The 11,494-nt window shown below is 38.7% G+C and overlaps 1 protein-coding gene across 1 annotated transcript; it reads right to left on the bottom strand.

Moving 5' to 3' along the window:
* Positions 1 to 3,537: 3,537 nt before the first annotated feature.
* LOC136256778 (collagen alpha-1(I) chain-like) lies at positions 3,538 to 9,507 on the bottom strand. Its single transcript, XM_066049800.1, has 15 exons — positions 9,004 to 9,507; positions 8,865 to 8,942; positions 8,616 to 8,810; positions 8,509 to 8,562; positions 8,421 to 8,450; positions 8,314 to 8,367; positions 7,725 to 7,766; positions 7,621 to 7,665; positions 6,431 to 6,455; positions 6,347 to 6,378; positions 5,670 to 5,694; positions 5,579 to 5,613; positions 5,119 to 5,211; positions 5,028 to 5,072; positions 3,538 to 4,701 (listed from the first exon to the last, which is right to left on the bottom strand). The coding sequence occupies exons 1-15, from the start codon at positions 9,061 to 9,063 to the stop codon at positions 3,637 to 3,639; spliced, it is 1,878 nt and encodes a 625-aa protein (XP_065905872.1). The 5' UTR covers positions 9,064 to 9,507; the 3' UTR covers positions 3,538 to 3,636.
* Positions 9,508 to 11,494: the final 1,987 nt, after the last annotated feature.

The raw sequence follows: 11,494 nt of genomic DNA, 5'->3' as shown, positions 1-11,494 counted from the left end.
CCTGTAAAGAGATCAGCTAGAAGAAGATACCTTGTAGAGAGTTCAGCTACAAAGAAACCATCATGTAGAGAATTCAGCCGCAAACAAATCATGTATAGAGAGTTCAGCTACAAACAAATCTCCCTGTAGAGAGATCAGCTAGAAGAAGTTTCCTTGTAGAGAGTTCTGCTACAAACAAATCACCCTGTAGAAAGATCAGCTAGAAGAAATCACCTTGTAGAGAGTTCAGCTTCAAAAAAACAATCAGGTGAGAGTTCAGGTACAAACAAATTGTCCTGTAGAGAGATCAGCTAAAAGAAGTTACCTTGTAGAGAGTTCAGCTACAAAGAAACCAACACGTAGATAGTTCAGGTACAAACAAATCACCCTGTAGAAAGATCAGCTATAGAAGAAATCACCTTGTAGAGAGTTCAGCTACAAAGAATCTATCATGTAGAGAGTTCAACTACAAACAAATCACCCTGTAGAAAGATCAGCTATAGAAGAAATCACCTTGTAGAGAGTTCAGCTACAAAGAAACCATCATGTAGAGAGTTCAACTACAAACAAATCGGCCTGTAGAGAGATCAGCTAGAAGAAATTACCTTGTAGAGAGTTCAGCTACAAAGAAACCATCATGTAGAGAGTTCAACTACAAACAAATCTCCCTGTAGAGAGATCAGCTAGAAGAAGTCACCTTGCAGGGAGTTCAGTTACAAAGAAATAAACCATGTAGAGAGTTCAGCTGCAAACAAGTCACCCTGTAGAGAGATCAGCTAGAAACAAGTCACCTTGTAGAGAGTTCAGCTAGAAGAAGTCACATTGTAGAGAGTTCAGCTACAAAGAAACCACTATTTAGAGAGTTCAGCTGCAAACAAATCACCCAGTAGAAAGTTCAGCTATGAACAGATCACCCTGTTGAGAGTTCAGTTAGAAACAAGGAATCCTGTAAAGAGATCACCTAGAAGTATCGCCTTGTAGAGAGTTCAGCTACAAACAAATCACCTGTAGGGATTTCAGCTACAAACAAATCACCCTGTAGAGAGTTCAGCTACAAAGAAACCATTCTGTAAAGAGCTCAGCTGCAAACAAATCACTTGTACAGAATTCAGCTACAAACAAATCACCCTGTAGAGAGATCAGCTAGAAGAAATTACCTTGTAGATAGTTCAGCTACAAACAAATCACCCTGTAGAAAGATCAGTTAGAAGAAGTTACCTTGGAGAACGTTCAGCTACAAAGAAACCATTTTGTAAAGAGCTCAGCTACAAACAAATCACCCTGTAGAGAGTTCAGCTACAAAGAAACCATTCTGTAAAGAGCTCAGCTGCAAACAAATCACTTGTACAGAATTCAACTACGAACAAATCACCCTGTAGAGAGATCAGCTATAAGAAGTTACCTTGTAGATAGTTCAGCTACAAACAAATCTCCCTGTAGAGAGATCAGCTAGAAGAAATTACCTTGTAGAGAGTTCAGCTACAAAGAAACCACCATGTAGAGAGTTCAGCTGCAAAGAAATCACCCTGTAGAAAATGCTGCCAGAAACAAATTGCCCTGTAGAAAGATCAGTTAGAAGAAGTTACCTTTTAGAGAGTTCAGCTACAAAGAAACCATTCTGTAAAGAGCTCAGCTGCAAACAAATCACCTATACAAAATTCAGCTACAAACACATCACCCTGTAGAGAGATCAGCTAGAAGAAGTTACCTTGTAGATCGTTCAGCTACAAACAATTCACCCTGTAGAGAGAGCAATTAGAAGAAGTCACCTTGTAGAGTGTTCAGTTACAAAGAAAACAACATGGAGATTTCTGTAATCAATATATGTGACCGGATTTGCGAAAAGGGGTCTTCCACACACATCCAATTCCGTAGACGTTGGAGACCATAACTCAGTGTTCAAGTAACATATTACCCTGACAATTTCACCATGTATTCAGCTATAGTGGTGCTCATCACTGCCCAAATATCAAAACAATAGCTCTTTCCAATCTGAAGTTATCAATTGTCAAAGTTGGCAAATCGGATGTGTGTGGAAGACCTCTTTTTGCAAATCCGGTCACATATGTATTATACAGTATATATAATTTGTACATTTACTGATAAAATATTTAAAGTACATCTACTTCATCTTTTCTTCTTCCTGTAGTAAAGAAAAAAACATAGGTTAAAAAAGTACTAAAGCTGGCCATAGGCCGGGTTTGGGGTATACAATTACAAAAAGAAATGAAATCTAATCCAAAACAGCCAAGCTGTAAAAAAAGTGTGCGGCCCTCAGAAAGGCAATGGTGAAAAAGATGTGAAATCCAAGGTGGCAGCCAAGAAATGGCTGTGATGGTAGGTTAATGGTAAAAAATTTAATAACGACAATTCAGGTGAATTTTTGTGCTGCTTCACAAAATTTACCTGAATTGTCATTATTAAAATTTTTACCATTAACCTACCATCACAGCCATTTCTTGGCCGCCACCTTGGATTTCACATCTTTTTTCACCATAGCCTTTCTGAGGGCCGCACACTTTTTTTACAGCTTGGCTGTTTTGGATTCGATCTAATTATCTAGCTGAATTAATAGCATGAATATATGCATGGTTGATTAATTGCCTATTTGGTCAGAATGGAATAGTATTAACTGCATGGGAGCCTACGTTTTAGAAGTAGCATAACATCAACTTGTTTCAATGGTCAGTGTAGAGAAAAGTGTAGAACACAAGGTAATGATAAAGGTCCGTTGTCATAACTCAAAACCTTGTTTTATATTTACTACTCCAGATACCAGCTCTTTTGCCTTTTACTTTTTACAGCCAACTTGTGTTTGTATGGAGCATTACACTTGTTTTTATGAATCAAATACATTGGCTGTATCTTATTGAATGGTATATGATACAGATTCTGTTACTGTCAGTCATGACTTGTTGTGTGACCATGGTGACAGCCAGATCATTAAATTTCCACCGTTAAAATGCATATTTAGTCAGATCCTTCATGTGACTGGATTTGACAAAACCAGGCTTCCACACACATCCAGCTTTGTTATTTTAAAGGACTACGTATAACTCAATGTAGCAGTAAGCTATCATTTTCAAACTTTGACCTGATGAAAGTGTTGTCTGAAAATTGTACAGTAGGTCAATAGCGTGGTCAAGTTACAAGTGGTTCAAGTCATAGAATTGGATGTGTGTGGAAGTCTGGTTTTGTCAAATCCAGTCACATATATGTATGTGAAGAAAAGTTTTGCCCTGCTTGAGAAAAACTCTCACTGCTTTACTGCCATAAGCTTAGGCATACTAAGGTGTTCCAGTACCGCGTGTGATCAAGTTGCAATCGAATAACTGAAAGAAGACAACCTGAGGTTTTCACGTTATTGGCATTAGTGTCGATATCATGCACTGCAACCATTTCATGTTTCATTTCCTTTTATAACCCAGAAAGATTTTCTTACTACCCTTTTCAACAGCTTGGTTGTTTTGCATGGAGGAATATATTGTATATGCAGATTCTGAACAGTAAAATTAATTTATACTGTGTGCTACTATTATGGAAGTAGATGGTGAAGTGATTACCCAGTTATTATGAGTACTTGAACTTCAGTGTCATATAACAGCTGGTGTATTGAATCAATTACAACATAGTACCAGTTACAATAAAATTGCACAATTAATATCTGTGACAGCAAATGTCAAGCTGGTGTTCTATATCAATTAGCATATTGTGATATTTACGGAATGTCTCTTCAGAAATGTCCCCTAAATCCATTTCTCCCTTTTGTCCCTTTTCACCTAGTGTGCCTTTCTGACCCTTTGCTCCATCTATCCCAGGTACTCCAGGATCCCCGTGTTCATATATAGCATATGCATCATCACAGGAATCTCCTGGTGGTCCACGTGGTCCACTTGCTCCTGTAAATCCCTGATTTCCTTTATTTCCTTTCTCTCCTTTACTACCATTTATTCCAGATGTAGGGCAATGTATAACTAAATCAATTCCCCGGTTTCCCTTGGATCCTACAAATCCTCGGATTCCTATATTTCCTTTTTCACCAGTAGGTCCCCGCAATCCTGGAAATCCTGTTGGTCTATTAATCCCAGGAAGTCCACCATCACCTTTCATTCCTTTTGACCCTTTGAGGCCAGGAAGGCCTCTAATGTAAGGACAACAAAATAAGGATGTTTGTCTTGGATCACGGTGGTGTTGAGGAATCATTGATCGGTATGGAATTCCATTCAGTTCTGAAAATGTGTGGCTGTCACGTTTATTCAAGTTTCTTCCATATCTAGATCTACTACAGCATCCAGACATTGTACTCTGAATAACATAAATGTGAAATTGTAGTCTGGAAATCTGTGATGGAGACATGATTGATCCTGGTTCACCAGTTTGTCCTCTTTTGCCAGTATCACCTTTGCTGCCATCATTCCCAGGCAATCCAGGAATACCAGGTGGTCCTTGTAAGAAGCACAATTGTGATCTTCCTCGAAATCCTTTGGGTCCAGCAGGTCCTGTTCTACCTGGTGCACCACTGTCTCCAGGTTTCCCTTCAGCACCTTTGTTGCCTTTACAAGTCCAAAGTGGTGGAGGGCAATCTTCACGTCTCCCTGGTGGTCCAGTTGTTCCAATAGGGCCACGTGGACCAAAATCTCCATAAAATCCTTTGTTTCCTTTTGATCCGGTACCTCCTCTAGCACCTGGGAAGCCAGGTGAACCAGGTTCTCCTTTCTGTCCCTAAATGTTGTCAATGCAACATGATATTCCACAAGTGGCTGACAAAACCAGTCATATATATATCCCATCAAATTGACTACTATTATAAGGTTTGAAATTCAATAACTTTCTTTCAGAACATGATAACCAAGTAAAATTTTTACCACTTATGTAAAAGGTTTCTGGAGATTTTCCAGACTTGTTATAGCTTATAGAGAAAAGAGATACACAATATTAAGCCAGCATACAGATTACCGTATATGTTTTCAGGCTATAAGACTGGAGTGGTTTTGTCAGACATAAAAGTTTATAAAATTAACAGGTTTAGATTTCTTTTAAATACACACCTTCTGCCCTGCAAATCCTTTTTCACCACGAGGACCAGGTATTAACTAAGTGTAAAACATTAAATTAGGTATAAACAGTAAGCACATATACCTCACGAAATTCAGGTTCTTCTGTAGGACTGGGTGGACGAATTGTTCGCTCAGTTGAGGGAGTAGGTCCATCAGGCTCAACTGGTTCAAGTTCCTAGCCATGTATATATATGCATGTCTTTTAAACATCACACAAAATAGTTTGGAAAATAATTATACTCAGTTCAGTTAATAAAACAAAGGTGAAGGAGGTGATCAAAGATGATTTGTGCTATATATTCTATAATTTTAAAGTGTCTGAAAATGTATAAAGATATAGCAAAACTCCTAAAAACTTGTCTCTTAACTATATAAATATGCTAGAGCTACTGTGAAAAATCTCCTTTGATGATAAAGACACTCATTTATTACCCTATAAAGATATTACTGAAATCAGATCACCACATTACCAAAAATGGCCATAAGGTATCATCAAGGTGCTTATATTTCATAGTATACTGTGCACACATTTACAGCCTTACAACTCGCCGCTGTTGTCTAGGTAGATCACCTGGACCTACAGTATTGTACAACATATAACACATAAAATGATACTGTCATTTTAGTGCATACCCAATCTCCTGCAGCAGTCCCGAAACTGTAGATAGAAGTAATATTATAAATTTAGATAGTTTATATATGTAGGTTTATATTTCACACACACACACACACACACACACACACACACACACACACACACACACACACACACACACACACACACACACACACACACACACACACACACACACACACACACACACACACACACAACACACACACAACACACACACACACAAAGCGGCAAAGCAAAACCTTGGCTGCTATATGCACAGGTACGCATACCCAGTACAACACTGAGCCATCTGTGCACTATTCACTTGCTAAGAGTAAGTGCAAGAAAATTTTCTGGGAAGGTCTTAATTGGCACCACACAGGTGGCAGTAACTCTCACAAGTCAACGAGTAGGCACTCTGAACTTGAGAGACATGGCCAGTTAAAAGTTGCTTCCCTAAATTCTATTTCCTGCTTAAGGAAACAACAACAAAAAAGTACAAAGCCAGGGTCTTGTTATTGCATACCAAGCCAGTGCTCCACCACTTAGCTGTGATATCTAGCACACACCAATACACTAAATCTGTTGTGAAACACTTCCTATCGGTCAACTTAAAGCTAACGTGTTTCATTAATGAGGTGTGCTGTACATGTATTGGTTCTCTTGTACACTTTTGTAACACACCAGTCCTTACATCAGTTCGCCTTTGTTGTCTAGGCAGACCACCTGTAAAAAATAACACATAAACAGTTACTGCATGTCACTTATAAGTGCATACCTGAACTCCTGCAACAGTCCCGAAGCTGTTGATAGAAGAAGTTTGTATAGGTAAACATTTAACAATTCACACACGAATGTATACACACTGCTTTCACATGCAAGCACACACGTACGCATATACACACAGAGTCACACAACCACTATACACATGCATACTGTATGTATGTATATACATAAAAGCAAAAGCAAAACCTTCAGCTTCCATGCACACAAACACACCAGCCAGTGTAACACTGGGCCACCTATACACTACTCAACAAGTGCTAAGAGTCTGTATCTTGGGGCAGGTCCATTTGAGGTTCACAGGTCACTAAAAGTACCACTTGAACTTGTATAAGACTAGAATTTGCTTTCCCAAATCCCATTTAGAGCTGAGAAATGTTTCTTGCACAAGGAAACAGCAGAAAATAGTGACTGGCAGGCTGGTGCTCTACTGTACTTGGCTGTGATGGCTCACCTTACTACACACACACACACACACGCACACACGCACACACACACGCACACACACACACACACACAACTCAGGGAGAAATGACTTGCAAGAATCTTGCAAGAATAGGGACATTTTCCATGCAAGAATCTTGCTTGCAAGTCTTGCACATCATTACTCCTGTGAAAGCAAAGTAACTTAAAGCCACAGCTGCTGTGCTAGCATGGTCATGCCTGCTCAGTGAACTAGCACTGGGACACCTGTGAGCTACACAATTGCTATGTCAGCACCTCCTGGGACAGGACTAGTGGCCCACAGGAGGCTGTGCCATATTTGCCTCACAGGTGAAGGTGTGGGCACCTGAAGTCCCACCTGGACCTCCACCCTCTGTATGACAGTCGGAATTTGCTTCCCCAGTTTACACCAGGTACCTATTGATGTTAAAGTTGGGTGGCTGCTTCCACCAGTTGACACCAGGCCACTATGTCCCCCATTTAAACAGCTGGGTGCAATGTGAGTGAAGTTTCTTGTTCAAGGAAACAACAATGACAACAACACCAATTTGGCGTAACTGAGTATCGAATCTGGAACCTTTCAATTACCAAGCCAATGTTCTAGCCACTTGGCTAAGCTGCCTCACACAACACACACACACACACACACACACACACACACACACACACACACACACACACACATATTCACACAACATTTAAGCTATTATACAGTACAATTAACAGACTATTGCAGCATACCTTCCTTTGCAACTCCCGAATATTCAGCTGTATAAGATTCTCTTCCTAAATTGCAAATTTAAAATTAAGGGTGTGTAAGTAGCTTTGGCTATATTAGTTCTTACTGTGACAGTGGTTCCTTTTTGTCCTTTGTATCCTTTTGGACCCTATATAGAAGGTCAACACAATATATAACATATAATGCTATTGGAAACCCCATGCATGATCCTAAGGTTAGCTTAATGTATGGCTGAACTACAGGGGGGGGAGGGGGGGGTAGAGTAGTTCCAAGATCCTGTGGTAAATGTCTTACCACCCTAAGCATTTTGAATTTCAAGCCAAAATTGCTCTATACAGGTACTGTACTTATACTGTTGCTAATACCACTTAAAGCCTGTAAACGCAGGAAATCAGAATCTTCTTGGCACTAAGACTGCGGATGCAGAAAAAAAATTAGACTCAGTGGTGACTTGATCCTCTAGTAAGATGAAGTTTAGGTATGCAGTAAGTGAACAACAATAATTAGGATCTGGAACTTCCTCTGAATTTAACCAGAACTTACAAACACTCGCCTGTAACACTTACAAACACTTGCCAGGATCTATGAGAAGGCTTACAGCCTGTTAATACAAGGAGTCAGGATAATGTACATATAACAGCACATTATAAGCACATGTGCTCCTGGTTAATAATGAAATTTGTAATTATACTCACAGTCATTCCTTTCACTCCAGGCCGACCTGGGGAGCCAGCTGATCCCTTTATGCCCTACAATCAAAAGGTCTTTACTTGACTAGCACACCAATACAGTTGTCTACAACCTTTTGAATAGGATCAGTACAACACCATCCCTAGAAATACATTAACCATAATCCCCATGTCATGCATTGTGGTTATTATATTGCCTACCTTCATTCCTTTTGGTCCCATTGGACCAGTCTGTCCAGTGAGTCCTCTTTGTCCCTGCATTGTAAACATTTACATATACTGCATATAAGTTAATTAAACTTGCTTACCTTCTCACCCTTTTCTCCTGGTGCACCAAATGGTCCAAATCGTAATACTCTACCAATCCGGCACTGTCCACGGTCTCCAGATGGACCAGGAGGACCACTTAGTCCTTTACTTCCTTTAGGCCCAGCAAATCCTTTTGGTCCTGGTGCTCCTTGAGTACCATCATGTCCCCCTAATCCAGGATAACCTTTTTGACCCTATGTGGGGAAACATTATAACTTTCACTGGTATAACAAAATTATACAATGAACCTTCTCTCCTAATGGTCCTCGTGATCCCTTGAAATCATTATGGTAACATGGTCTACAGTCTATATCTATACGAGCAAGCTAACAATATATAATTATGAATATGTAAACATTTTCCAGGACTCGTGCTAATGATACTTACTGTAACATGGCTAACTGCTACTAGAAATGACAGCACCAAGGTTAACTGGAAGTTTACCATGATAATATATTATGCTTCTAACACATTGTTCCAGGTACAAGCAGATTCCATTCTTTATATACTGCAGGTTATGCCAGGGTAATTACATCGCTTCCTTGGATTGTAATTATATTCATATACACCTCAAACCCTGTGAACTTCAGGTTTACTTATCCAAGACTCCAAAGTTCAACAAAACAAAAGTTCATAAGGTTATATTTTTATTGTGCTCTATTGCAATGAATATGGCTTTGCTACTAAGATCAATGGCTACTCAATGGCAAAGACAAATCAAAACAGCTTCAAAATGGACGTTATCATTCCTATAGGTCTTAATAAATCAAGAGCAAGAAAGCTAGAGTAAGAAAGCTATGAAGCTTTTATTCCCAAAAAGTGAACAGATTTTCCAGTAGATCAGTGAAAAATAATAATACTAATCATAAATAACACATATTAGCAATTACACAGTATATGGTTGTATCATATAGCACGGATTATGGAGGTTTGGTTTGGGCTTTTCTCGCCAAAATTGTCACTTAAAAACCAGCTTCATTTTTACTTCATGACAGCTTGGCTCTATTGGTTTGATATAATGGTATAAGCAAGCCAAAAAATGCTTGCAAAGTGATCCCAACTCCCTTTCATCAAAGTTAATGTCTGTGCAGTTTAAATATTTTATTTAACTGAATTTTTACTGACTAGCTGACTGACTAACTGATACTTCCAGCTAAGCATAGCTCAACTATAGTTAAAGCTATGAGCTGATTTCTATTTGCTGTTCAATATTGCTTCAGGCCTATGCAGTAAGAATTGTCAGTAATTTTTTCAGTGAGTGTCAAAGGCTAGGCTGGCATTCCAGGACAACCTGGAAAGAAAGAACAGTCGTAAGTATTTTGTATATTTACATATTGCACAATTTGTGAATTATCAAACATTTACTACTGCATATATAAATATTATTTATACACGCTTAAAATTGATTTCAAGCAACTTATATAGGAGCCATACACAATTGGTGTGCATGGTATGAAAGACCTTCAGTCTTACAAAGATAATTTCTTTAGCAATCTATAGGTTTAGGGTGTAAATGCCTTGATACCAAAATTGATCCAGTCATTCTGCTTTATATTTAGACATATGTTTGCAGAGCTCAAGTTCAGAGGTCACGTTCCCTGACCTACAGTACATCCTCTATGACAGCTAGTGGTCAGATGAATTGTTTTAACCTTCCTCTTAAGAGTGTGAAACCAACTAGTATTTGTATAGGAAAGACATGCGGTGCTAAGATTCAGGAACCCTGATGGAATTGGATTAATCATCAAGGCAGAGCTGTAGTGATTATTGCATCATTCCTGAGGAGTATGTATCCACTGAAAAATCAGGCCTTAGTTATATAGACAATGTCCTGTATGACTGGAATTTTGTTAGGAACACACAAAGTGCATAATTTGCTTGTCAAAGTTTAGGTAAGACACCTCTACCTATGTAAAGGTCTATACACAGGTCTCTTAAGCAGAATAAAAAGCCTGTGTTCTTTGCAAATATCAAAGCATCTCCAAATGCCACTGTCTAAAACATCTAGTGAGTCTATTTTAGTTATGAAATGGTCAGTTTCAACTAAAAGTTATAAATTTAGTGGTTCTGATTGTGTTGTCTGCTAGCATTAGAATTGTATCATAATAATTTTTTTTGGTTACAGTGGAACCTCTCTTGTCCGGATGGACTGGTACATACTGCCGTCTGTATCTCAGAAATCTCCATAACTTAGAATACCATGCTATTATGCTAAAATGACTAACTTAAATACAAGTAAAGTTGTTATTACTATCAGTTAGTGCTATGAAATTTAGTGAGCAGAGAGGAAGTCACTACAGAACATTCATGGTCATTCCCCTGGGCTATAAAAATCCAATATCACCAAGCAACCAGGTGGTAGTTATTATTAGTAGAATAAACAAGCCACCAAACAGGTAAACAACTACCTTTATACTCCCTCCTTGTGCTTTCATCTAAACCAAACTTCATTATGGTCAATAGACTACAAGTCACGTGACCAATTTGGGTTGTCCGGACAATAGAGGTGCCTGGATAATAGAGGTCTGGAAAAGGGAGGTTCCACTGTACAAGGAGAAATGGAAAGTTGGGAATCACCATTGAATTAAGCCAAGTAAGCACATTACAGTACTTCTCATTGTATACATATTTTAAGAATTATTATTTGTTACCTGTTTATACATAATCTAGCAAGAAATTCTTGTGAGGTTGAACATAATTTTCTCATGATATGACCTCATTGTTTACAACAAACAACATAAGCACAGCAATTGGGCTTCAAAGACAGGTATGTACAGCTCAACAGAGTTTCATTGTATGTATTATGTATTATGCATTAGATCAGTAACCTGTTTACTTGTAAACTGTTGTCTCCTTTAACAGATGGATGATGCAAGGG

The sequence above is a fragment of the Dysidea avara genome, chromosome 5, assembly GCF_963678975.1.
Source record: "Dysidea avara chromosome 5, odDysAvar1.4, whole genome shotgun sequence".
NCBI lineage: Eukaryota > Metazoa > Porifera > Demospongiae > Dictyoceratida > Dysideidae > Dysidea > Dysidea avara.
Note: the sequence above shows the minus strand (reverse complement) of the source record. Positions and strands in the feature narration are given on the sequence as shown.

Excerpts from the sequence above, each read along its gene's own strand:
- LOC136256778 (XM_066049800.1), bottom strand. The coding sequence starts at position 9,063 with ATGGTAAACTTCCAGTTAACCTTGGTGCTGTCATTTCTAGTAGCAGTT. Across the intron at positions 8,943-9,003 it reads TAGCAGTTAGCCATGTTACA|CTTGCTCGTATAGATATAGA; the intron begins GTAAGTATCATT and ends ATATATTGTTAG. Across the intron at positions 5,695-6,346 it reads GACAACAAAGGCGAACTGAT|TTTCGGGACTGCTGCAGGAG; the intron begins GTAAGGACTGGT and ends TTCTATCTACAG.